The sequence below is a fragment of the Pongo pygmaeus genome, chromosome 5 (genome assembly GCF_028885625.2).
Source record: "Pongo pygmaeus isolate AG05252 chromosome 5, NHGRI_mPonPyg2-v2.0_pri, whole genome shotgun sequence".
Classification (NCBI taxonomy): domain Eukaryota; kingdom Metazoa; phylum Chordata; class Mammalia; order Primates; family Hominidae; genus Pongo; species Pongo pygmaeus.
In genome coordinates, this window is record NC_072378.2 from 118,901,723 (window position 1) to 118,929,449 (window position 27,727).

A 27,727-nucleotide genomic window follows, 5' to 3' on the forward strand; every position below is an offset into this window, starting at 1 on the left:
ATTTCAGCTAGCTTCTGAGGGTTTCCTTTTCTGTAACTCAGCAGTACGTAATAGATAGGCCTGATCCTCAGCCTTTATGGACAAGACCACTGAAGACGGAGAAGCCACACTGTTGGCTAGTTCTAGAACCCAATTCGCCTGGTTCTTAGTTTTGTTCTATTACCCAGTCTATGTATTTTTTTTTTTTTTTTTGAGACAGAGTCTCACTCTGTTGTCCAGGCTGGAGAGCAGTGACACAATTTCAGCTCAGTGCAACTTCCACCTCCCGGGTTCAAGCGATTTTCCTGCCTCAGCCTCCCAAGTAGCTGGGTCTACAGGAGCGTGCCACCACACCCCACTATTGTATTTCTAGTAGAGGTGGGGTTTCACTATATTGGCCAGGCTGGTCTCGAACTCCTGACCTCAAGTAATCTGCCCACCTTGCAGTCTATGTATTATTGAGCACTGAAAAAGTTAGATCTCAAAATAGTAAGCAATATTCCAGCATTGGTTTGGCTTATCATGTTAAACCAAGTTTGTTCCCACATAAAAACACACCTGATACAAATGCTTGCTTTCTGTCAGTTCACCTCCACCAAAGCATTACAATTCCAACTAAACATAAAGAAGAGTGGCCTAAAAATAATTTGCATTCACAAGATACAGAAATTAATTCATTTCTTGGTAAGTCCTGGCCCAGTATGTATATCCCATTTCCTCCCTTAAACTGTATCTTGCACCAGACTATTTACAGACACAATTTTGTTAAATTTAGTTTAATATTTGTCAAGTTCACTTTTATTACAAATATTACCCTTAGATGTATTTTCAAGCCTTTAAGGAAGAGGTGTGGCAGTGGAACAGATACAAGAACTACTGAGAGTGTGTCATAAGGGGCAGCTGCCACCACTTCCTGCGCATGTCCTCTGAGTGACAGTGAAGAGGATGTGTGTGGGTAATGGCTCCCCTTATACCTGCGGGTCTATGTCACATGCAAGACAAAACACTGACAGGAACACCCCAATTGGAGTGGGTACTAATGTGAGCCGCGGTGCTTTTATCTTTCTTGAATGTTAATAAGGAAAGCAAGCTCAGAGGATGATTTTGAACACTGAGGAAGATGCACTGGCTTAGCTTCCTACATTGTGACGTTAATAGGTTTGGAAACTGGTTGTTTGATAAGTTGCATCTGAAAGTTTCACCAGGTCCCAGGAAGTCTCTAGTGACCTAGAATTCAAGGTTGGATAGTTTCTGAACTCCTAAATATTGTGAACTGGCTAAAGGCAAGCTCTCTGAGTTAACCCAGGATTTTCTCTAGCATTCCACCAGTTAAGCAGAAGGTTTAGCACATGGAGAAGGAACAGAAATCAAGTATGCCTCCAGAATGTGTAGTTTCTTAGAATTAAAATTTGTCAACCAAGAATAAATGTTTAATGTTTTGGTATACCTTCAAAAAAAGTTTAAAATTTGCATTAAGCCACAGAGTTAAAGATATCAGAATAATAGGTTTGTTTTGCTCATATTTCTATAAGGTACCAAAAATTACAATAAAATTCCTATTATACATTTTAGAATACTACATATGCACTGAAGATTAATCTTTTACAGTATCAGAAAATTCCATTATCTCATATAGTTACAATAGAATTTAAATTCTGGTTTAGCCCTCTCACAAATAAAATTAAGTATAGTTTTTATTGTGTTTAGATAATTTTACATTATTAAAATGTTTTCAAGAAGTACACTGGGACTGAAATCAAAATATTTTGGCAACTTGATTCAGAATTAAAGGTTTTTTGTTTGTTTGTTTGTGAGACAGGGTCTTACTCTGTCACCCAGGCTGGAGTGCAGTGGCACGATCTTGGCTCACTGCAACCTCCGCCTCCCAGGTTCAAGTGATTCTCCTGCCTCAGCCTCCCGAATAGCTGGGATTACAGGCGCCTGCCACCACACCCAGCTAATTTTTGTATTTTTAGTAGAGACGGGGTTTCACCATGTTGGCAAGTCTGGTCTCGAACTCCTGACCTCAAGTGATCCACCCACCTCAGCCTCCCAAAGTGCAGGGATTACAGGTGTGAGCCACCGCACCCGGCCAAAGGTTATTTTTTACACCTCTCTTTATTGAACAGAAATGTGACCTGTGAGACTGTTCGTATTCCCCCAAGACAATCCATGTGCTTCCTTGATACACACATTAAAGACCATATAAGAGAAAGTTTTAGTCATCACGAAATCACATCTATAAGAAAAGTAGGACACAGCAGGATAAAACGTGACCTCAGGACATCAAAACACTTTCCAGCTCTGAACCTACTAAACTTGACCCAACAGCAGTGGAAGAACTTTTGCCCATTAGTGACTCTCCTGCACAGGAGACCCTGAGGCCTAGAGTTTGGTCTCTAACACTACTGACCTTCAAAGGAAACAGAGTACCTTGGGGATAGCTGATTCCATGACATGGAGCATGAAGAAATCAAAATGGTTATGGAACATCCTGTTGTTTTCAGATAACATGGATGCTTTTATAGAAGCATCAGAATGCTAAAAGGATATTCAGGTCAACATAAAGGGACTTTGACCAAGCTGTGAGACTGAGCATTAAATATAAGCACAATGAGGCAGTTATAACACATAACAGTCTGTGACAGAAGTTTAACATTTTAGTAAGAAGGATGTTTATACAGGTTGAATATCCCTAATTGAAAAATCCCAAATCCAAAACTTTGTGAGTACTGACATGATACTCAAAGGAAATGCTCACTGGGGCATTCTGGATTTTGGTTTTCAGATTTGGGATGCTCAGCCAGTAAGTATAGGTATAGTGCAAATATTCCAATATCCAAAAAAATCCAAAATCCAAAACATTTCCAGGCCTAAGCATTTCAGATAAGAGATATTCAATATATATTGGGTATTTTATTTCTTCTAATAATTGTATCTGTTTAAAATATTTAGGTATGTAGTTCTTTCTATCTGGGTAAGTACCAAAGAATAAACATATGGAACTGGTAATTTGGCCAAATCTTGACAGAAGGTACTAAAATGGAAAATGGATTAATTGATTAGCACAAAATAATAGGATGCATGGTGGGCACAAATTATAACCAGGTAGAAGGTGGCATCGGCAGTCATACACAATGACCAAGGAAGAAAGACAATTCAACATGTAATTTAAAATATGAATTACTCAGTGTCCTAAAGAGACAAGGTAACTATGAAAATTAAATCTCTCATTACTAAAAATGAAACCTCTAAAACCAAAAGTCACAATAAAGAATACAAATATTTTCAATAACATAACACATCAAAATACCCTAATGACTTGCCAATAGGTTAGGTACTGTCAGCCATGCAAAACCGAATACATAATTACTGCAAAATATATCAAGTTTCAAAGACAAAAATTCATAAGAAATGGACTTAAAAATTTACTGTTAAAAAAAGTCAGCTCCACACTGTGGCTTAGGTTTGAGTCATCCTCATCTAAATAATTAGACCACGCCCAGATCAAGATTCAACTGGTCAAAAACCCATTTCCATTCCTTTTCCTTTAGTTCTAGTAAGAACACTGAAACCCAGGAAAGCAATAAAACTGAAAGATTAGGAATATATTAAGAATCATAGTATACTGGGAAGTTATTAAATAGGTACAGAAATAATACATTTTATAATCATTGTTTATACATGTCTTTTAGCTGTTTAAGGTGTTTCAAACTTCAGAGAATGGTGCTCATTATGGCCAATCATTTCAAGACTCAGCCACACTGAATTTGTACTCACAGTTTAAAATTTTTCAGAAAATTTTATTAGTGAATTTTAGAACGTTTAAATGCTTAAGAAAAATTGGATTTTCTAAATTTGTTTTCAATGCATGAATTGAATGAAGTGAAAATTAAACAAAATACATATAGTCTTGAGTGTTCTATGTCCAAAAGTCCCTTTGACAATTAATCAGTTTACAAATTCACACTTCAGAAGAGAAAGTCCATAATTATTGAATCCTAATAACGGTTATTAGAATCCAAAGGAATAAGTGATTTTAAAAGCACACAGAAAGACAAAGCTTGAGGTTATCTATTCTTACCAAAAACAGTACATAATTTCCTTGGTTTTAAAGACAAGTGAATCACAACTTAGTAGGAATCACATTTCCACATTAACCAGCTGGGTAGATGAGACATGATGTTTGATTGAGACTACCACATACTCTCTCTTCTTCATTTATTTTATTTTTAGAGACAGGATCTCGCTCTGTCACCCAGGCTGGATACAGTGGTGTGACCACAGCTCACTGTAACCCTGAACTCCTGGGCTTAAGCAATCATCCTGCCTCAGCCTCCTGAGTAGCTAGGACTATAGGAGTGAGCCACTGTGCCTGGCTCATACTCTCTCTTCTTCTAATCACAGTATTTTACTTGATTGAAGGTAAGTCCCCAAGAGAAAAAAAAATCCGAAGTACAAAATGTTGGCTCAAGAAAGAAAGGACAACTCAGGTCAGTACTTCAGAAAGGTACTGTCTGACCAGCTACCAGATCTTTAAGAACATCATGGAATTGTAATGATACCTCTCAAAGAAAGAAAAGCATTAGTCACATTTAACCTGATCCACACAAATCAATACAAAAATAATACTAGAAAAATAATCTGATTTTGGCAAATCATCCAAGTGATTATATTCACTGTACTTAGCCCATTCCAGGTGAAAATACAAAAAAAAAAAAAACAACAACAACAAAGTAGAAAAAGAGCTCATCTGCCTTGTTAGATTTATGAGTGCTACCTTCTTGGCATTTGTTCCTGAGTGAATGAAAGAAGAAAATAATCTAGGGAAGAACCTCTCCTCCTTAAAAACAAAACAAAACAAAAATCAGAAACAGCTTCAGGAATACAAGTACTCCATTTGTAAAATTAAGCACAACATAATTAATTCAGCTCAGCTGCTGGTATCACACTGACCTCAACTGATTATACAACTTTTTAAGTCATGAAGATTAACCTGAAATTAGAAAGCCTTAAGGGGGAGCCAGTATTCAGAGTGATCCTCAATATGGCCAATCGTTCTATACATTTATAAATACCATATTGATATCATGAAGGTCCTCTGTGGAGTTGGAGAAGGTGAGATTTGACAAGAAAGCTTTTCCCAATTATGACTTTTTTCTCATCTCTTCATCCCAGTCACAATCGAATGCTTCATCACCTAGTTCTGGTAAAGTGAAGAGGGATTCTTTAGAAACGATCAGTTTCTCCGTGGACCCATGGAGCTGAAAAGATTTCCTTTTACTGACACGCATTGGAGCTGTGGTTGTAGGAGGGGAGCTTGGGCCTCTCTCACCTAGGTTCTTCCTTTCAGGAGGGGATTTTGATTTGGATTCCGATGGGGGAGTAAAGCAGAAGTCTGCCAATCTGGCTAATGTGCAGGCATGAACCTTGCCGCTTTTATTATTGCCTGAAACCTCTTCCTTTTTGTCTCCCTCACAAGTAAGATGAGCACACCCACTCTCGTTCCCAAGCTCTAATTCAGGCTGAATAATCCTCTTCTCAGGGGCACACATCACCTTCTCTCTTGGTCCGTGTTTCTCTGGTGGCTGCTGCGACACCTCCTTTGTCTCACCCTGTGGCTGACTGGAGATCTGGTTTCCTGGGGTAGTTGTCAACTTTTCTGGACGCTTCACTGGCAAGGCTGCGTCTCTTCTTGTTCTACGCTGGGCAATTTTAGGACTATGAACTGCTATTTTAGTTGCACCAGGCGACACATGGCTGTGATCTTCAAAGGAGTGCATCAGTTTTGACTTCCGTTTGAAAGTAAATTTTGCCAGTTTGGCCACAGGGGAACCTGGAGGCTTAACATTTTCAATTGCAGGCTTTTCCACTTGCGCAAGGGATTTCGTTCTCTTTCTTTTGGGTGAGTCCAGCATTCTGTCTGGGCTATGTACAGGAGTGGACTGAGGATGGGAAGGGACTGTGCACTGTGCGGGCACCCTTGTGCTATTTCTGCACAACTTCTGGGCCCTTTCCTTGCACAGTTTCTGCAGGTTCCTGGGGACATGATGAGTCAGTACTGAGTCTCGTTTATCAGCAGAGACTGCTGCTTCAGAATCTAGTGCTAGCCTTTTTTTCTTGTTACTCTCCACGTTGTCTGGCCTCCATGGAACACCTGTCTCTCCTGGTGATGGAAGCAACCCAACATCCACTTTGCTCCTTTGGCCTGACTCACTCTTTTCCTTACCCTGAGATGTGCTGTTAGAGATCTTCGAAGCCATATTTTCTCCAGATGTTTTGGGATGAGAAGACACAAGAACAGTGTTTTTAGGTTCACTCTGATGAGTTGCCATGAAATCAAACCAATCTAAACTGTCATCTCTGTTATTTTTGTGCTCAGCTGAATGTTTCCTACTTGTTGATCTATTAGGCTCCAGATGCGGTGGGGGATCTAGAACTGGGCTTCCCTCGGGGCTGCCTCCAGGAGAGGAGATATGCGTGCTACAGTTGATTTCCTGCTGTGATGAAGTTCTGAAGTTTGATTCTTCCCCTGGACCATTTCTCAAGGATCCTGGAGTAGTCTCCACCTCCAATACCCGTGGTTGGGATTGGTGCACACTCTGATTCTGTAACCTGTAGCAGAGACAAATAAATAAAACACATCTTGAAGGGAAGAGAATTTGTGCTAACTTATTTATTTCTTTAGTCTCTGAGATACCATCTTAAAGATTTAATCCCACATAATTCCAAGTTAATATCAAATACAACCTCCTAGAGCAGCAGAATGAAATAATCCTTTTTTAAATCAATATACAATTTGCATACTCAGATAAACACTAATTTAACCTAAAATTGTAGTAAAATAAAGAAAATGAAATCGGAGGTTTGTCTACATTTTGAGATCTCTCCAAAAGTCCAATTCATTAAGATTGTTTGAAGATCAGTGTAAAATCCTCAGCTTTATCTCTCATGTTAAACGTTCAAATACAAGACAGACCTGTTGCTACCCTCACAGTAGCTGATTGCTGACCAAGTAGGTTGTTGGCTAACTTGCTTAGTAGTCAGTTTGCAGATCAAGGAACCAAAGTGAAAGACTGGGGATTATGATGTCTCACATCTCTTTACGCAGCTGAGGTACTGAGTGCATCTGAGCAGTCACCTTCCTCAGGAGTCAAGAGTCTGTGATACTTCTGTACTGGTGCTCACACTGCCATCTCCCATACTCCCATTCATGGCAGACCTCCCCAGGCAACTGTGACAATCTTTCCTGCAAAGCCCAGGCATGTTTAAACATATGTACTGGGCAGCTACTCTTTTATCAATTTGATACAGAATTAAAATCTATTTACTTTCTATGAATGAAAGATCTGTTCAGTGATAATCATTTTAAATGATTTTAAATCATTTTAAATCTCTTGGGCATATTAGAAACTGAAATATTGCCAGAAGGACAACTTTCTTGTTTTTTTTTACTTTAAGTTCTGGGATACATTTTCAGAACATGCAGGTCTGTTACATAGGTATACATGTGCCATGGTGGTTTGCTGCACCTATCAACCCATCATTTAGGTTTTAAGCCCCACATGCATTAGGTATTTGTCCTAATGCTCTCCCTCCCCTTGCACCCCACCCCGCAAAAGGCTCCAGTGTGTGACATTCTCCTCCCTGTGTCCATGTGTTCTCATTGTTCAACTCCCACTTATGAGTGAGAACATGTGGTGTTTGGTTTTCTGTTCCTATAATAGTTTGCTGAGAATGATGGTTTCCAGCTTCATCCATGTCCCTGCAAAGGATATGAACTCATCCTTTTTTATGGCTGCATAGTATTCCATGGTGTATATGTGCCACATTTTCTTTATCCAGTCTATCATTGATGGGCACTTGGGTTGGTTCCAAGTCTTTGCTATTGTAAATAGAGCTGCAATAAACATATGTGTGCATGTGTCTTTACAGTAGAATGATTTATAATCCTTTGGGTATATACCCAGTAATGGGATTGCTGGTTCAAATGGTATTTCTGGTCCTAGATCCTTGAGGAATCGTCATACTGTCTTCTACAATGGCTGAACTAATTTACACTCCCACCAACAATGTAGAAGCATTCCTATTTCCCCACAGCCTAGCCACCATCTGTTGTTTCCTGACTTTCTAATGATCACCATTCTAACTGGTGTAAGAGGGTATCTCATTGTGGTTTTGATTTGTATTTCTTTAATGACCAGTGATGATGAGCTTTTTTTCATGTTTGTTGGCTGCATGAATGTCTTCTTTTGGGAAGTGTCTGTTCATATCCTTCACCCAGTTTTTGATGGCTTTTTTTCTTGTAAATTTGTTTAAGTTCCTTGTAGATTCTGGATATTAGCCCTTTGTCAGATGGATAGATTGTAAAAATTTTCTCACATTCTATAAGTTGCCTGTTCACTCTGATGATAGTTAGTTTATTTGGCTGAGCTGAAGCTCTTTAGTTTAATTAGATCCCATTTGTCAATTTTAGCTTTTGTTGCAATTGCTTTTGGTATTTTAGTCATGAAGTCTTTGCCCATGCCTATGTCCTGAATGGTATTGCCTAGGTTTTCTTCTAGGGTTTTTATGGTTTTAGGTTTAAAACTCAAGTCTTTAATCCAACTTGAATTAATTTTTGTATAAGGTGTAAGGAGGGGGTCCAGTTTCTGTTTTCTGCATATGGCTAACCAGTTTTCCCAGCACTATTTATTAAATAGGGAATCCTTTCCCCCTTGCTTATTTTTGTGAGGTTTGTGGAAGATCAGATGGTTGTAGATGTGTGGTGTTATTTCTGAGGCCTCTGTTCTGTTTCATTGGTCTATATATCTGTTTTGGTACCAGTACCATGCTGTTTTGGTTATTGTAGCCTGTAGTATAGTTTGAAGTCAGGTAGCGTGATGCCTCCAGCTTTGTTCTTTTTGCTTAGGATTATCATGGCTAGATGGGCTCTATTTTGATTCCATATGAAATTTAAAGTAGTTTTTCCTAGTTCCGTGAAGAAAGTCAATGGTAGCTTGATGGGAATAGCACTGAATCTATAAATTACTTTAAACAGTATAGCTATTTTCACAATATTGATTCACCCTATTGATGAGCATGGAATGTTTTTCCATTTGTTTCTGTCCTCTCTTATTTCCTTGAGCAGTGGTTTGTAGTTCTCCTTGAAGAGGTCCTTCACGTCCCATGTAAGTTGTATTCCTAGGTATTTTATTTTCTTTGTAGCAATTGTGAATGGAAGTTCACTGATGATTCGGCTCTCTGTTTGTCTATTATTGGAGTATAGAAATGCTTGTGATTGGTGCACATTGATTTTGTATCCTGAAACTTTGCTGAAGTTGTTTATCAGCTTAAGGAGTTTTTGGGTGAGACAATGGGGTTTTCTAAATATACAATCATGTCATCTGCAAACAGAGACAATTTAGCTTCCTCTCTTCCTATATGAATATCCGTTCTTTCTTTCTCTTGCCTGATTGCTCTGGCCAGAACTTCCAATACTACGTTGACTAGGAGTGGTGAGAGAGGGCATCCTTGTCTTGTGCCAGTTTTCAAGGGGAATGCTTCCAGCTTTTGCCCATTCAGTATGATATTGGCTGTGGATTTGTCATAAACAGCTCTTATTATTTTGAGATACTTTCCATCAACACCTAGTTTATTGCGAGTTTTTAGCACAAAGGGGTGTTGAATTTTATCAAAGGCGTTTTCTGCATCTATTGAGATAATCATGTGGTTTTTGTCACTGGTTCTGTTTATGTGATGGATTACATTTGTTGATTTGTGTATGTTGAACCAGCCTTGCATCCCAGAGATGAAGCTGACTTGAACATGGTGGATAAGCTTTTTGATGTGCTGCTGTATTCAGTTTGCCAGTATTTTATTGAGGATTTTCACATCAATGTTCATCAGGGATACTGGCCCGAAATTTTCTTTTTTTATTGTCTCTCTGCCAGGTTTTGGAATCAGGATGATGCTGGCCTCATAAAATGACTTAGTGGGGAGTCCCTCTTTTTCTATTGTATGTAATAGTTTCAGAAGGAATGATACCAGCTCCTCTTTGTACCTCTGGTAGAATTTGGCTGTGAATCCGTCTGGTCCTGGACTTTTTTTGGTTGGTAGGCTACTAATTACTGCCTCACTTTCAGAACTTGTTATTGGTGTATTCAGGGATTCAACTTCTTCCTGGTTTAGTCTTGGGAGGGTGTATGTGTCCAGAAATTTATCCATTTCTTCTAGATTTTCTAATTTATCTGCATAGAGTTGTTTATAGTATTCTCTAATGGTAGTTTGTATTTCTGTGGTATCAGTTGTGATATCCCCTTTATCATTTTTTATTGTGTCTATTTGATTCTTCTCTCTTTTCTGCTTCATTAGTATGGCTAGTGGTCTATTTTGTTAATCCTTTCAAAAAACCAGGTCCCGGATTCACTGATTTTTTGAAGGGTTTTCGTGTCTCTATCTCCTTCAGGTCTGCTCTGATCTTAGTTATTTCTTGTCTTCTGCTAGCTTTTTTGTTTGCTCTTGTTTCTCTAGTTCTTTTAATTGTGATGTTAGGGTGTCGATTTTAGTTCTTTCCCTCTTTCTCCTGAGGGCATTTAGTGCTATAAATTTCCCTCTGAACACTGCTTTAGCTGTGTCCCAGAGATTCTAGTATGTTTTGTCTTTGTTTTCATTGGTTTCAAAGAACTTATTTATTTCCGCCTTAATTTCGTTATTTACCCAGTAGTCATTTGGGAGCAGGCTGTTCAGTTTCCATGTAGTTGTGCGGTTTTGAGTGAGTTTCTTAATCCTGAGTTCTAATTTGATTGCACTGTGGTCTGAGAGACTGTTTGTGATGATTTCCATTCTTTTGCATTTCCTGAGGAGTGTTTTACTTCCAATTATGTGGTCAATTTTACAATAAGTGCTATGTGGTGCTGAGAAGAATGTATATTCTGTTCATTTGGGGTGGAGAGTTCTGTAGATGTCTACTAGGTCCACTTCGTCTACAGCTGAGTTCAAGTCCTGAATATCCTTGTAAATTTTCTGCCTCATGGATCTATCTAATACTGACAGTGGGGACTTAAAGTCTCCCACTATTATTGTGTGGGAGTCTAAGTTTCTTTGAAGGTCTCTGAGAACTTCTTTTATGAATCTGGGTGCTCCTGTATTGGGTGCATATATATTTAGGATACTTAGCTCTTCTTGTTGTATTGATCCCTTTACCATTATGTAGTATCCTTCTTTGTCTTTTTTGATCTTTGTTGGTTTAAAGTCTGTTTTATCAGAGACTAGGATTGCAACCCCTGCTTTTTTTTGCTTTCCATTTGCTTGGTAAATATTTCTCCATCCTTTTATTTTGAGCCTATGTGTGTCTTTGCACGTAAGATGGGTCTCCTGAATACAGCACACCGATGGGTCTTGACTCTTTATCCAATTTGCCAGTCTATGTCTTTTAATTGGAGCATTTAGCCCATTTACATTTAAGGTTAATATTGTTATGTATGAAGTTGATCCTGTTATCATGACGCTATCTGGTCAATTTGCACATTAGTTGATGCAGTTTCTTCATAGCATCAATGGTCTTTACAATTTGGTATGTTTTTGCAGTGGCTGGTACCGGTTTTTCCTTTCCATATTTAGTGCTTCCTTCAGGAGCTCTTGTAAGGCAGGCCTGCTGGTTACAAAACATTTCAGCATTTGCATGTCTGTAAAGGATTTTATTTCTCCTTCACTTATGAAGCTTAGTTTGGCTGGATGTGAAATTCTGGGTTGAAAATTCTTTTAAGAATTTTGAATATTGGCCTCCACTCTTCTGGCTTGTAGGGTTTCTGCAGAGAGATCTGTGGTTAGTCTGATGGGCTTCCCTTTGTAGGTAACCTGACCTTTCTCTCTGGCTGCCCTTAACATTTTTTCCTTCATTTCAACCTTGGTGAATCAGACGAGTATATGCCTTGGAGTTGCCCTTCTCAAAGAGTATCTTAGTGGTGTTCTCTGTATTTCCTGAATTTGAATGTTGGCTTGTCTTGTTAAGTTGGGGAAGTTCTCCTGGAAAATATCCAAGTGTGTTTTCCAACTTGGTTCCATTCTCCTCATCATTTTCAGGTATATCAATCAATTGTAGGTATGGTCTTTTCACACAGTCCCATATTTCTTGGAGGTTTTATTCATTCCTTTTCATTCTTTTTTCTTTTCCTAATCTTGTCTTCATGCCTTATTTCAGTAAGTTGATCTTCAATCTCTGATATCCCTTCTCCCGCTTGATCGATTTGAGTACTGATACTTGTGTATGCTTCATGAAGTTCTCGTGCTGTGTTTTTCAGCTCCATCAGGTCATTTATGCTTCTTTCTAAACTGGTTATTCCAGTTAGCAGTTCCTGTAATCTTTTATCAAGGTTCTTAGCATCCTTGCATTGGGTTAGAACATGCTCCTTTAGCTTGGAGGAGTTTGTTATTACCCACCTTCTGAAGCCTACTTCTGTCAATTCGTCAATCTCATTCTCTGTCCAGTTTTGTGCCCTTGCTGGAGAGGAGTTGCAATCATTTGGAGAAGAGGCATTCTGGTTTTTGGAATTTTCAGCATTTTTGCACTGGTTTTTCGTCATCTTTGTGCATTTATCTACCTTTGATCTTTGAGCTGATGACCTTTGAATGGGGTTTTTGTGTGGGGGTCCTGTTTGTCGATGTTGATGTTTTTGCTTTCTGTTTGCTAGTTTTTCTTCTCATAGGCCCCACTTCCACAAGTCTGCTGCAGTTTGCTAGAGGTCCACTCCAGACCCTGTTTGCCTGGGGTATCACCAGTGGAGGGTGCAGAACAACAAAGATTGCTGCCTGCTCCTTCCTCTGGAAGCTTTGTCCCAGAGGGGCACCAGCCTGATGCCAGTGGAGCTCTCCTATATGAGGTGTCTGTTGAACCCTGTTGGGCAGTCTCTCTGTCGGGAGGCACAGGGGTCAGGGACCAACCTGAGGAGGCCGTCTGTCCCTTAGCAGAGTGTGCTGGGAGAACCCTCCTAGTTAGGATCAGCTGCCCTCTTCAGAGCTGGCAGGCAGGAAAGTTTAAGTCTGCTGAAGCAACACCCACAGCTTCCCCTTCCCCCAGGTGCTCTGTCCCAGGGAGTTTTATCTGCAAGTCCCTGACCGGGGCTCCTTTCTTTCAGAGGTGCCCTGCCCAGTAAAGAGGAATCTAGAGAAGGTATCTGGCCACAGCCACTTTGCCACACTGTGGTGGATTCCACCCAGTCCAAACCTCCTGGCCTCCTTAGCACTGTCAGAGGAAAACCGCCTACTCAAGCCTCAGTAACGGGGGACACTCCTCCCCCTACAAGCTAGATCATCCCAAGTTGACTTCAGAATGCTGTGCTGGCAGCGAGAATTTCAAGCCAGTGGTTTTGGCTTGCTGGGCTCCATGGGAGTGGGACCCACTGAGCGAGACCACTCGGCTCCCTGCCATCAGTCCCCTTTCCAGGGGAGTGAATGGTTCTGTCTCGCTGGGGTTCCAGGTGCCACTGGGGTATGAAAAAAACTCCTGAAGCTAGCTCAGTGTCTGCCCAAATTGCCACCCAGTTTTGTGCTTGAAACTCAGGGCCCTGGTGGTGTAGGCTCATGAGGGAATCTCTTGACCCATGGATTGCAAAAACCATGGGAAAAGCGTAGTATCCAGGCCGGGTAGCACAGTCCCTCACCGCCTCCCTTGGCTGGGGGAGGGAAGTCCCCCAGCTCCTTGCAAGTCCAGGGTGAGGTGACACCCTACCCTGCTTCTGCTCGCCCTCTGTTGGCTGCACCCACTACCTAACCAGTAGTCCCAATACGATGAACTGGGTACCTCAGGTGGAAATGCAGAAATCACCTGCCTTCTGCGTTGGTCTTGCTGGGAGCTGCAGACCACAGCTGTTCCTATTTGGCCATCTTGCCAGATCTCATATTTTCATTTCAAATTTCCCTTTGGTCAAGAGGGAGGATGACTTCCTAATAAGGATTGTAGTTCCCTAGAAGTAGGTCCTTTAGAAAGCCTTTCCTGACAACCTAGAAATGCCTTTTTCTTATAAAGTACAATATGATCCCTCTTCTATGTGCTCACTTTGAAAAGATATTAACCAGAAAGCAGATGAATAAGTTATTCTAAAATTCATGTATAATCATAGAAAATATAAGGAAATACCTTATATTTAAATATATTTAAATACATTAAAATGTTAATGGTATATATCTCTGGGAAATAAGATTACATGTGATTTTTTTTGTTTTCTAATTAATTCATCACTGCTACTTTTAAAAATACAAAATAAAAACATGCATTACCTTTATAATCAGAAAAAAAGCCCCCAAAATTATTGTAAACATATTGGGTTACATTCATTCACAGCAGGTTTGAAAATATCAATAAGCAAACCCATGTTTTTGTTTTTTTTTTTTTTTTTTTGAGACAGAGTCTCGCTCTGTCGCCCAGGCTGGAGTGCAGTGGCACAATCTCGGCTCACTGCAACCTCTGCCCCCCGGGGCAAACCCATGTTTGGTTTTACTAATTTGAGTTACAACCAAACAAAAAAGCAAACAGCTTTCAAATTACTACTACCTAGCATACTTTTCAGCATCAAACTGAGGTCAGGGATACTGATAATTGTTCAAGTTCTATAAAAATCTCCTAAAAGATGAGAATAAGTTAGGGTAGACTAAGTTAGCCCTATTATTTTAGTCTCTCTTTTTTTTTTTTTTCTCTTTTTGAGATGGAGTTTCACTCAATCTTGGCTCACTGCAACCTCCGCCTCTTGGGTTCAAGCAATTCTGCCTCAGCCTCCCGAGTAGCTGGAATTACAGGTGCCCGCCAACACGTACAGCTAATTTTTGTATTTTTAGTAGAGACAGGGTTTCGCCATGTTGGCCAAGCTGGTCTTGAACTTCTGACCTCAAGTGATCTGCCCACCTTGGCCTCCCAAAGTGCTGGGATTACAGGTGTGAGCCACCATGCCCCGCCTGCACTCTGTTTTGAGGCGGATAGAATGGCCGAGTCAGACTGTTACCAGTATAAAGCATTTTCTGGAAGTAAAGCATATATAACTATAAATGGTTTCATTATAATTATCTCCTTAAGGAACAGAGAACTCTTTCCAAAACAGTAAAAACCCATATGCTGGTCGGGTTTTTTCTCACTTGATAAGATTAGCGCTAGATTGTGTCTTGGAGGTAACTCACTTTCATTTGCATAGTACCTGGTTTTGTTGCTTTCAGGAGGATCAACACCAGAACATGCCTCTACATTATAAATAAATACCAGTAGAAAAGAACATTTTAAGGTAGAATCCTATCTTTTAGATTGTCAAATACTCTTTCATTTTTCCTTTCTTTCCCTCCAGGAGGGTCATTTTAAATTTGGGAAGTCTAACTGCCATCTTTCTAATACATAACAATGATTCTGGGCCTCACTTTTTCTCCTTTCCTGAATCCAGCATATGTCAGTTTCTGGTAGCTTGGATCAGTCAAAATGAGCAGCCTCTCCAAAAGCAAAGCCAAGCCCAGGAGTGGCTTGAAAAGAATCAGCTACATCAAACCATAAACAACCCAAAGGAATAACTTTGATCTTGGCACCATGCTCTAGATCATAAAATGAGCCAGGAGACCAAAAGAAAGAGGGGTGAATTTTATACAAAGTGCAAGTTTACTGCAGTCTGGCACCTGGCTATTAGCAGGATAATGCCCATCCCCACACTTCCCTAGGAAGGCTGTGCTGAAGTTTCAAAAATTAGAAAGAGAAGGCTGCTATGAGAAGGAAGAATTCTCAAGGACTTTTTTTTTAACGTAGTCAACAGTCTCAATGTGGTCCCCAAATTCTTTGCAGCTGTTCCACTTTCTCATGTACTTCATTCAGCCGACCCCGGCTTTGAGACCAACACCAGTAAGAGCTGCAGGTCAATTATTAAGCCATTCACACCGACCATGAAGACACCAAAAATGGATAAACTCGCCATTCCTCACTCCTATTTCTCAGGCTTACACTAGAAACCTAGGTTTTTAGAAGTCCACATATTTCTGGAGTATGTGAACATTAAAGTTCAGGGAAAATTTTTTTGGTAGAGTCCACATTCACACTAAGGCATGTGACATGCTTCTTCCCATGTGTCCTCCTTGTCTATTATTCACATTTTAATGAGTCATTAGAAAGGTAAGTTTTGAAATGTCGCTTCTGTCATTGCTGAGTTGTTATCTCAGCCAACACAATGTGGAGCAAAGACAAGCTATCCCCACCAAGCCTGCCTGAATGTCTGATAGCCAGAAAAGTGAACACTAAAATGCTGGTGGGGGTGGTGTTCGCAGTCACTGAGTTTTGGAGCAGTTGATTATACAGCAGTAGAAAACTGAAGCAGTCCACTACAGATAGTATCTGCCTGTCCTAAGAACTTACTGACCCAACACCTGATAGATAGATTTTTCCACTTAATGCACACTTCCTTTGTTGCACTAAATGCCAAACAAGGATTTTCCATTGTATGGCTTTCTGGGTTTTCATTCCTCACCTTTCAAGTCTTCTAAGCTCTTCACTCAAGAGGCTCTGCAGCTCTAGCTTTTCCAGAATAAGTTCACACTGTCTCTGGTACTGCTCTCCAGGGTTTTCAGGAAACGAAGTGTGGAGGGCATTCACACCTCCTAGCAGTGCACCTCCCTGAAGGGGTGAGAAAATACCAGGAGAGTCACCAGGCCAGCTTGCATAGTGGTAAGTACACTCTAGGGACCAGCAATCCCCAGGGGCTAAGACCGCCCTTTACACCCCTATGCTGGGTATGAAAATCACTTGGGAGGCTTTTTTTCTATAGTTCACTCCCCCAGTTCTCGGTGGCAATCATTACTCTAGGAAGCTATACTGTCACTGGTGGGCTATGAACATCCCTCGGGTGTGCTGAGGAAAAAAACGATCGAAGCCCACTACTTTACATCAATGGGCAAAAGCAATGCCACCCATGCAGCAAATGTCTCCAGGACACTGTTTCCTCTTCATTTAATCGGTTACCTTTGGATATATTTCCAGGAATTACGAAGTCTAGAATATGAGCATTTTAATAACTTTTGATATGTTAATAAAGTGTCCTTTTTTTAAAAAAAGAAAGCTTGTAATTAGGATAAAAATTAGGTACACAAAATATCCTTACCTGCATTGAGGACTCCATGACTGACACCACCGTAATAGCATCTTCCAGAGTTACAGTATCACGAAACATCAGGCGAGCATGAGCTAAGAAAACAAAACACATTTGTTTTTAAGGAATATCTGAGGTGAGAAATGTAATTCTCTAACCTCCCCCTCCTCACCATTTGTATTTTATGAATGAGCTATTAATAACAAAATAACTTTACTAGAACAAGCACAAAAGTCAACATTCAACTAGCTTTAAGGTTGTTTCTATAATGAGACTAATCCTTCTGTGTAGCCCACACAATCTTGTGTATTTATATGAAAAAGTACTCTGGGCTCTAGCAAAGAAACGGGCTATATAAACATACATTTAATATTCAGCAACTTTAGTCCTCACTTTCTAGTCTTTTATAAAACTACACAAAATTAAAACTCATTTTTCATTTCTGGCACTCCTCTTTATGATCCATGAGCTTTTCAAAGCTACCAAACAAGCAAGTCTAAATTCTGAGTATTTCTTGCCCTAATATTAGCTATAAATCCTTGAAAAAAGAAAGTCCATTTGTTTTACAGTATTTTTTATTAAGCTTGTATTGTTTTATTATTCAGTTCATGTGAATTCTTTTTTTAGATTTAAACAAAAGCTAAAATGTAAAAGCCAATGTTAGAAGAAAAGAATTAAGATACATGTTAGCTATATGTATATATGTAACGGGGCAGGGCATGGCATTGTCAAGTTGGTTGTTATAATGACAGAGGTGGACTGCAACTGGCAATTAATGAGCAAGAACCGGTGATGCTATATGGGAAACAATTCCAAACAAGAAACTGTCCCACTCAAAATGCTAACAGAGCTACCACTGAGAAACAAAATATCAGAAGTAAGGCTTTCTAAGTGAGTGGTATATTACGTTCTAGGAGGTCCCGAGATGGCACAAAGATTCCTCTTTCTTAATGACACCACATTCCAGTCAATACTCATCATCTGTCCTCAGAGGAGCAGAGATCTCCCAGCTCAGAGCTTTTATTTTTAAGTGACTATGAGCACCTTAGAGTGGGGGTTATTCTCATTCAACTTTGAATCCATGGTGCCAAGCCACATGCCTTGCACACAAGCAGCATTCAATACAAGCATCATTCGTTGAATGAAATAGACCTTCTGCTAATCGTATCAAGCTTTCCAACAGCCGAATGGTGGTCCGGGCAGCGTTCCGGGAATCACTCTGCCTTTGCATCTGGTAGTACCGGAGAAGAACTTGATTGCCCACATCAGACAGTGTGGGCTGTAGATTCCTTATGAGGCAGAAATAGGTTTTCATCTTTTCCATGCTCCAGAGCTTCTCTGATTTGCTTGGGTAACCTGTATGTATCAGGTGTTGGGTCAGTAAGTTCTTAGGACAGGCAAACATCTCATTTTAAGAATTTTTATAAAGTTCTGGTACTCATTTGTTAAAAGATAACCTTCATGTTTTGTGGTTATTGAAATCTAGACTTGTTGTCTGCATAGCATACAATCAGCAGTCTTATGATCTAAGCTTAATAAAGGTAAGCTTCCTACCTTTATTAAAAATTATTCAGAATAATTTTTACTGGTCTGCCCAGTAATCAATAATATTCGAGTACACCTATTTTTTTTTTTTTTTTTTTTTTGAGATGGAGTCTCACTCTGTCACCCAGGCTGGAGCGCAGTGGCACGATCTCTGTTCACTGCAACCTCCACCTCCTGGGATCAAGCAATTCTCCTGCCTCAGCCTCCGTAGTAGCTAGGATTATAGGTGTGCACCACCATGCCCAGCTGATTTTTGTATTTTAGTAGCGACGGGGTTTCATCATGTTGGTTAGGCTGGTCTTGAACTCCTGACCTCAGGTGATCCACCTGCCTCAGCCTCCCAAAGTGCTGGGATTACAGGCGTGAGCCACCACGCCCGGCCTGAGTAAATCTGATTTAAAGAGAAGCCTACATTTAGAGATTTGTTTCATAATTCATTCTGGTTTTATGTGCAAGAGGTGAGCGGTAATTCTGTATCATAAGGTTGGTCTCCTTTCATCATAAGGCACACATTTATAACAACTTTAGTCTCATTAGTGGCAGGTAGAGAAAGGCCCTTTTCCTTCAACTCAGTATTCTGAGGCCCCGTAAGTGGCTCCTCTCACTGCTTTCTGTCTAAGCTTTTCTCTATTGCCTGGTACTACATAGCCTATCTTGGGTATTTATTTAATTTTCTTGAAAGGGAATTTCTTTTAGTTATAGCTAATCTCTCTTTGTTGTTTTGAATGCTTTGCCTTCATGTACCTTTATTTTCCAAGATAAAGGAGGAAATGATACGATCCCAGTCTTCATTCTTGGTATCAAGCAAAACCAGGATCAGGTCAAATCGACTTAAGAGTGGGCTGCCGAGGGCAATGTTCACAGACACGGACTCCTGGGGGTCGTACTGGCCTTTGGGGTTCGTTGCTGCCAGGATGGTGGTCCTTGTGTTCAGCTTGCACACGAGACTGCCAGGAGAGACAGTACAATTCACTGATTGTGAGGTTCAGATAAAATGCAAGATTACAGCTGTTAAAATGGGGCTGCTCTTGCACCTTGAAAATCTACAAACTCCTATGAAAGAAAATGTAGAATGACAGAAGGAGATATCACAAACTCAACTTCCAACAAAGTATACTGAAACTATTCTATCTTAAAGAGAAGTAACCGTTCAATAAACACTTTTTATGCCCCTGCTATGAGGAGACCCCTCTGCTAAGTGCTAAGAAGTATCCAAAATTAAACCAAACTCTTCTTAAGGGGCTTGCAATCTACTAGCTATAATGTAACACAAGGCAAAATATGGTTAAGTTCTAAAAGAATAAAGTTCCCAGGGGAAATAGAGATGATGTGTATTCATCTATGTGGATAGAAAAGATGAACAGAGAAGCAAGCACTGTGAAGCAGCTTTTGAACTGAGCCTTTCAAGACCTCTGGACATTTTTAGGTGGAGAAAGACATGCATTTGCAGAGGGGGTGAGGGTAGAGAGTGAGGATGACTCTGGAGAATAGTGAGTGGTTGAGGCAAAAACTTTGTGTATTCACTCGTTTTGTTTTGATTTTTTTTCTAAACATGAAAGAAACAAAAAAGAGAGAAAGAGGGAGGGAAAGGAAATCAGAAAATACAAGGATTGATTTGGCATTGAGTTTTTGAGGAGCCACTGTGAAGGGAAGTCTGATGAGGACTGGGTTGGTGGGTGGGTTGGACAGGAAAGGACTGTGGACAGGAGGCAGGGTAGGGCTCTAGTACAATGGTCCAGTAGAGGGACAAGGTAGTCCTAAATGGAGCGTGGCAGGATAGGGATGGATGTGTCATAACTTAGATATTGTTTTTAAACTAATCAATGATGGGCTGGTTCTCAAAATAATGTGACATATTCATTGGCAATAACAAATGTAAAAATTTGAATCTGTGAATTTGTATGCTGTGCACTTGATGCCCATTTTTAGTTATAGTGGGATGTCTGCCTCCCAAGTCACAGCCCTATGACATCAGCAACATGTGTTACATTTGTTAATCCCTGATCTATTTCTAGCTAGCAGCTACTTCATTCCCTGAGGCTGAAAATGTTTGAGAATCTTTATTTGTGGCAAGTGGCACAAGAAGACACTCATTAAATAAATAAGAGAAAGATAAACAAGGCATTTTTACCAAAAACTAAATTCCCTTTTAAAAAATTAGTGACAAGGAAAAATTCTGGACAGTCCACATCTTATAATTTATGGGTCAAAATGGCTTTTGTAAAGACAGTTGTTTAGAACTTGCAATATAATTTGCCATAGAACAATGTAATAAGCGGTTCCTAGTCACCCACAAAATCACATTTAACCCACACTGAAGAGAGACTATTTGCATTTCTTATTTAAAAATGTCCACAACACTGGCAATGAAACAAAATACAATTGCATATGACATAATTTTTATAAAATTATTTTTAATGCTAGGTCAAATGAATTGTTCATTCATCCTCTCTCTGACCAACCAATATTTATAGACCATTTCCTTTGTGCAAAAAGCTGTACTGAGAACCCAAAAAGGTATATATCTGATCTCCGCCGCCAATTAGTTTACAACAGAACTGCTGGGGAAAGAAGAGGTGGAGCAGAGTGCCTGCCAGATCATAAGTGTGCAAGGAGTGCTGGTGTCAGTATCAGCATTAGTATCAGCAGGGAGAAACTTCGGTGGGGACACCTGGAGATCTATAGGGGATATAATTGGAAAGTTTTCCAACGTATGAGAACAAAAATGAACAAAGACAGAAAGAAGGTGGTAAATTATGCCTGAGGTAACTGGGGGAATTAATTTTTCCATTAGAAAAGCTTAAGCTTAAGAATCATGCTGGTAGATCGCCAGAGCTCAGGAGTTTGAGACCAGCCTGGGCAACATGGTGAAACCTCATCCCTACTAAAAATACAAAAAATAGCCGGCACAGTGGTGCACACCTGTGGTTCCAGCTGCTTGGGAGGCTGAGTTGGGAGAATCACTTGAGCCTGGGAGGTGGAGGTTGCAGTGAGCCGAGATTGTGCCATTGTACTCACAAAGCAAGAGACCATCTCAAAAAAAAAAAAAAAAAAAAAGTTGGGGGTGGGGGAAACTAACAAAAATTTGTATGCAAAGAAAAAAGGCTGTCTGAGGTGAAGTCAGCAGAAATAGGAGCAAGGAAAATACGGGAGTGGGCAGAGGAAGAGGAGATTATGAGAGATAAGTCAGGCAGATCCCTGTAGCAAAGGAGGAAGATGAAGACAGTGCCAGGACAGACAGGGTGGTCTCTGGGCATTTGAAAGTGGGGAAGACCGTATGTAAACCTGGTGGGTACAGATCTGTGATACAAACCTTTTTTTAAAAACTGAATGGGGCTTTAGGAACCAAACACAAATACATACATACAGTCTAATCCTAAGTACACTGTGCGTAGTAGTGGCTCACTAAATACTAAATGAATGAATTCATAGTGTAAGGTAACTCATTTTTCTATCCCATATGAACTCTACCTTCTTCAACAATATTAATAAAAATAACTACATTTTTAATATCAAGCAAGCACTGCATTAGGTTTACACAGATCATCCCTAATCACAGCAACCTGTAGGGTAGGTGCTATTATCACAAACTTAGAAATAAGGAAACTAGAAGTTCAGAAATATTAACTTCCCCAAGGTTACACTGAGAGGAGCAGAGCTGAGATTCAAACCTAGATCTGCTGGGCTCCAAAATCAATACGCTTTTACTTCCAGACTGCCGATTCTGCCTGGGATTTTGGGCATCAATTTATTTGCCTTATTTTATATATATATTTATTTTAAGAGACATGGTCTCACTCTGTTCCCCAGGCTGTAGTACAGTGGAGTGATTACAGCTCACTACAACCTCAAACTCCTGGGCTCAAGTGATCCTTCTGTCTCTACCTCCCAAGCAGCTAGGATTACAGGTGTACATCACCATGCTCAGCTGATTTTCAGAAAATTTTTTGTGGAGATGGAATCTTGCTATGTTGCTCAGGCTGGACTTGAACTTCTGGCCCCAAGAATCCTCCCACCTTGGCCTCCCAAAGTGCTGGGATTACAAGTGTGAGCCATCATGCCCAGCCTGTTTTTGTCCTGCTACATGTGGTCTTCCTTGAGAGATTGTGATATATTGTTATAATCCTCACACTGCCTGGTACATAGTAAATGCTTAATAAATGTACATAATTTAAATGACAAATAAAAATAAATCTTTACTTAGTTCAGTATTTCTGAAATTCAGAATTATTTTACATTTACAGGCTTTGTCATAAAAGGATGCTGATACATATTTCTTTTGTATTAAACTTCAGGAAGTAAAGACATTCCAGTTTCTGAAAAAGCTACTTTTACATTTATTTAATCCGCACACTTAAACATCCTACAAACATAGTAGTAACTGTTCTACTAATAACCTGTGTAACCTAACATTGTAAAGTTATTTTTACCAGTAAAGACCCTTAAGAAAGTGCCCTCGTTTTTGTGAAGGTCTCCCATTACTCCCTTTACGGGATGATCCTCATCTTTGCTTATGGCTTTGATCACCACCTATATGCTGGTACTTTCAAATCTATCTCCAGCCTGTGGCACTGGGTGCTATATGTTCACCAAACCTTGTTTTCTTTTCCTCCTGGGAATAGAGCAAGATTGTATTTCCTATCCCCATTACAGTTAAGCAGGGCTATGATACCAAGTCTGGACAATGAAGTAAAGATAGAAGAACATAAACCACTTTTAGGTCCAGCCCCTAAAAGCCTTCCTGTGCATTATTTTTCTCTCTCTTTACTAGTGGAGTACAGAAGAGGATAAAGCCCTGGAGTCAGAGAGCCACATGAGAGGCGCTTGGGCCTGGAATGATTGTCAGAGCACAGCATACCACCGTCAATCACATCAGACTGACATGAACAAGAAAAACTTCCTTTGGCAAAGCATTGCAGGCACGTGGTGAGCACAGGAAAAAACTGACCAATCTTCAAAGAGAAATGGAAAGCAATAAAGACATCTCAGAAATTTGAGGTTTTGAAGTGCTGGGAAAAAAAATGGCTTCTACACTCCAGACAGTAAGAGGCAAAATTGAAAAAAGCTTGAACAAAGGCCCAGTAAATTTTCTCAGTTGTATAAAGTCACTTAGATTGAGCATGAAATCTGCTTTAGATGGTCGTAAGGTAGCCACTGTTAAGTAATGAAGCCCGCACCCATGTTCTTAGCAGCACTACACACACAACAGCTGAGAGGCGGAGAAAACCCAGGTGTACATGGATGAAGGAATGGATAAGGAAAATGTAGTCTATACATACAATGGAAAATTGTTCAGTCTTAAAAAGAAAGAAAATTCGAACACATACTACAACATGGAAGACCTTAACTATATCATGCTAAGTGAAATAAGCCAGTTACGAAAGATAAATACTGTATGATTCCACTTACGTGTGAAATATCTAGAGTAGTCAAATCCATAGAAACAGAAAGTAGAATGGTGGTTGCTAGGGGCTGGGAGGAAGAGGAAATGGGAGTTTTTTTTAACAGGTATAGAGTTTCAGTTTCCAAGATGGAAAGAGTCCTGGTGATTGCTTGTACAACGTGACTTATACTTTTTTTTATTATTATTATACCTTAAGTTCTGGGATATATGTGCAGAACGTGCAGGTTTGTTACATAGGTATACATGTGCCACGGTGGTGTGCTGCACCCATCAACCCATCATCTACATTAGGTATTTCTCCTAATGCTATCCCTCCCCTAGCCCCTCACCCACCGACAGGCCCCAGTGTGTGATGTTCCCCTCCCCGTATCCATGTTTTCTCATTGTTCAACTCCCACTTCTAAGTGAGAACATGCAGTGTTTGGTTTTCTGTTCCTGTGTTAGTTTGCTGAGAATGACAGTTTCCAGCTTCACTCATGTCCCTTCAAAGGACATGAATTCATCCTTTATAGCTGCATAGTATTCCATGGTATATATGTGCCACATTTTCTTTATCCAGTCTCTCATTGATGGGCATTTGGGTTACTTCCAAGTCTTTGCTATTGTGAACACTGCTGTAATAAACATACATGTGCATGTGTCTCTATAGTAGAATGATTCATAATCCTTTGGGTATATACCCAGTAATGGGATTGCTGGGTCAAATGGTATTTCTGGTTCTAGATCCTTGAGGAAATCACCACACTGTCTTCCACAATGGTTGAACTAATTTACACACCCACCAACAGTGGAAAACAGTTCCTATTTCTCCACATCCTCTCCAGTATCTGTTTCCTGACTTTTTAATGATCACCATTCTAACTGGTGTGACATAGCACCTAACTGTGGTTTTGATTTGCATTTCTCTAATGACCAGTGATGATGAGCTTTTTTTCACGTTTGTTGGCCATATAAACGTCTTCATTTGAAAAGTGCCTGTTCATATCCTTCACCCACTTTTTGATGTGGTTGTTTTTTTCTTATAAATTTGTTTAAGTTCTTTGTAGATTCTGGATATTAGACCTTTGGCAGATGGATAGATTGCAAAAATTTTCTCACATTCTGTGGGTTGCCTGTTCACTCTGATGATAGTTTCTTTTGCTGTGCAGAAGCTCTTTAGTTTAATTAAACCCCATTTGTCAATTCTGGCTTTTGTTGCCATTGCTTTTGGTGTTTTAGTCATGAAGTCTTTGCCCATCCTTATGTCCTGAATGCTATCACCTAGGTTTTCTTCTAGGGTTTTTACGGTTTTAGGTCTTACGTTTAAGCCTTTAATCCATCTTAATTTTTGTATAAGGTGTAAGGAAGGGGTCCAGTATCAGTTTTCTGCATATGGCTAGCCAGTTTTCCCAACACCATTTATTACGTAAGGAATAATTTCCCCATTGCTTGTTTTTGTCAGGTTTGTCAAAGATCAGATGGTTGTAGATGTGTGGGATTATTTCTGAGGCCTCTGTTCTGTTCCATTGGTCTATATATCTGTTTCTGGTACCAGTACCATGCTGTTTTGGTTACTGCAGCCTTGTAGTCTAGTTTGAAGTCAGGTAGTGTGATGCCTCCAGCTTTGTTCTTTTTGCTTAGGATTGTCTTGTCCATATGGGCTCTTTTTTGGTTCCATATGAAATTTAAAGTAGTTTTTTCTAATTCTGTGAAGGAAGTCAATGATAGCTTGATGGGGATAGAATTGAATCTATAAATTACTTTGGGCAGTACGGACATTTTCACAATATTGATTCTTCCTATCCATGAGCATGGAATGTTCTTCCATTTGTTTCTGTCCTCTCTTATTTCCTTGAGCAGTGGTTTGTAGTTCTCCTTGAAGAGGTCCTTCACATCCCTTGTAAGTTGTATTCCTAGGTATTTTATTTTCTTTGTAGCAATTGTGAATGGGAGTTCACTCATGATTTGGCTCTCTGCTTATCTATTATTGGTGTATAGGAATGCTTGTGAATTTTGCATATTGATTTTGTATCCTGAGACTTTGCTAAAGTTGCTTATCAGCTTAAGGAGTTTTTGGGTGAGACAATGGGGTTTTCTAAATATACAATTATGTCATCTGCAGACAGAAACAATTTTGACTTCCTCTCTTCCTATTTGTACCCATTATTTCTTTCTCTAGCCTGATTGCCCTGGCCAGAACTTCCAATACTATGTTGACTAGTAGTGGTGAGAGAGGGCATCCTTGTCTTGTGCCAGTTTTCAAGGGGAATGCTTCCAGCTTTTGCCCATTCAGTATGATATTGGCTGTGGGTCTGTCATAAATAGCTCTTACTATTTTGAGATATGTTCTATCAATACCTAGTTTATTGCGAGTTTTTAGCATGAAGGGGTACTGAATTTTATTGAAGGCCTTTTCTGCATCTATTGGGATAATCACGTGTTTTTTGTCATTGGTCCTGTTTAAGTGATGGATTACGTTTATTGATTTGCATATGTTGAACCAGCCTTGCATCCCAGGGATGAAGCCAACTTGATTGTGGTGGACAGACTTTTTGATGTGCTTCTGGATTCAGTTTGCCAGTATTTTATTGAGGATTTTCTCATAGATGTTCATCAGAGATATTGGCCTGAAATTTTCTTTTCTTGTTGTGTCTCTGCCAGGTTTTGATAGCAGAATGATGCTGGCCTCATAAAATGAGTTAGGGGGGAGCCCCTCTTTTCTATTGTTTGTAATAGTTTCAGAAGGAATGGTACCAGCTCCTCTTTGTACCTCTGGTAGAATCTGGCTGTGAATCCGCCTGATACTGGGCTTTTTTGGGTTGGTAGGCTATTAATTACTGCCTCAATTTCAAAACTTGTTATTGATCTATTCAGGTATTCAACTTCTTCCTGGTTTAGTCTTCGGAGGGTGTATGAGTCTAGGCATTTATCCATTTCTTCTAGATTTTCTAGTTTATTTCTGTAGAAATATTTATAGTATTCTCTGATAGTAGTATGTATTTCTGTGGGATCAGTGGTGATATCCCCTTTATCATTTTTTATTGCGTCTATTTGATTCTTTTCGCTTTTCTTCTTCATTAGTCTGGCTAGCGGTCTATTTTGTTCATCTTTTCAAAAATGAGCTCCTCGATTCGTTGATTTCTTTGAAGGGTTTTTCGTGTCTCTATCTCCTTCAGTTCTGCTCTGATCTTAGTTATTTCTTGTCTTCTGCTAGCTTTTGAATTTGTTTGCTCTTGCTTCTCTAGCTCTTTTAATTGTGACATAATTGCTTCTCTAGTTTTCTCTATTCTTTCAATTGTGATGCTGGGGTGCTGAATTTAGATCTTTCCCACTTTCTGATGTGGGCATTTAGTGCTATAAATTTCCCTCTGAACACTGCTTTAGCTGTGTCCCAGAGATTCTGGTATGCTGTGACTTTGTTCTCATTGGTTTCAAAGAACTTATTTATTTCTGCCTTAATTTCGTTATTTACCCAGTAGTCATAGAGGAGCAGGTTCCATGTAGTTGTGCAGTTTTTAGGGAGTTTCTTAATCCTGAGTTCTAATTTGATTGCTCTGTGGTCTGAGAGAGTTTGTTATGATTTTCACTCTTTTGCATTTGCTGAAGAGTGTTTTACTTCCAATTAATTATGTAGTCAATTTTAGAATAAGTGCTATGTGGTGCTGAGAAGAATGTATATTCTGTTGATTTGGGGTGGAGAGTTCTGTAGATGTCTATTAGGTCTGCTTGGTCCAGA

The 27,727-nt window shown here is 39.8% G+C and overlaps 1 protein-coding gene across 2 annotated transcripts in view; it reads right to left on the bottom strand.

Moving 5' to 3' along the window:
• Window positions 1-3,132: 3,132 nt before the first annotated feature.
• MCM9 (minichromosome maintenance 9 homologous recombination repair factor) overlaps window positions 3,133-27,727 on the bottom strand; it is a 122,184-nt gene continuing 97,589 nt past the window's right edge. Inside the window, exons 9-13 of one of the 2 annotated variants that reach the window (XM_054493084.2) lie at window positions 19,353-19,555; window positions 18,216-18,419; window positions 17,076-17,158; window positions 16,446-16,591; window positions 3,133-6,594 (exon numbers count right to left, since the gene is read on the bottom strand). In XM_054493084.2, coding sequence (XP_054349059.2) covers window positions 5,127-6,594; window positions 16,446-16,591; window positions 17,076-17,158; window positions 18,216-18,419; window positions 19,353-19,555 — 2,104 coding nt within the window. In that variant the 3' untranslated portion in view covers window positions 3,133-5,126. The remainder of the gene's footprint in view (window positions 6,595-16,445; window positions 16,592-17,075; window positions 17,159-18,215; window positions 18,420-19,352; window positions 19,556-27,727) is intronic. The other variant, XM_063666538.1, reaches the window with a different exon arrangement.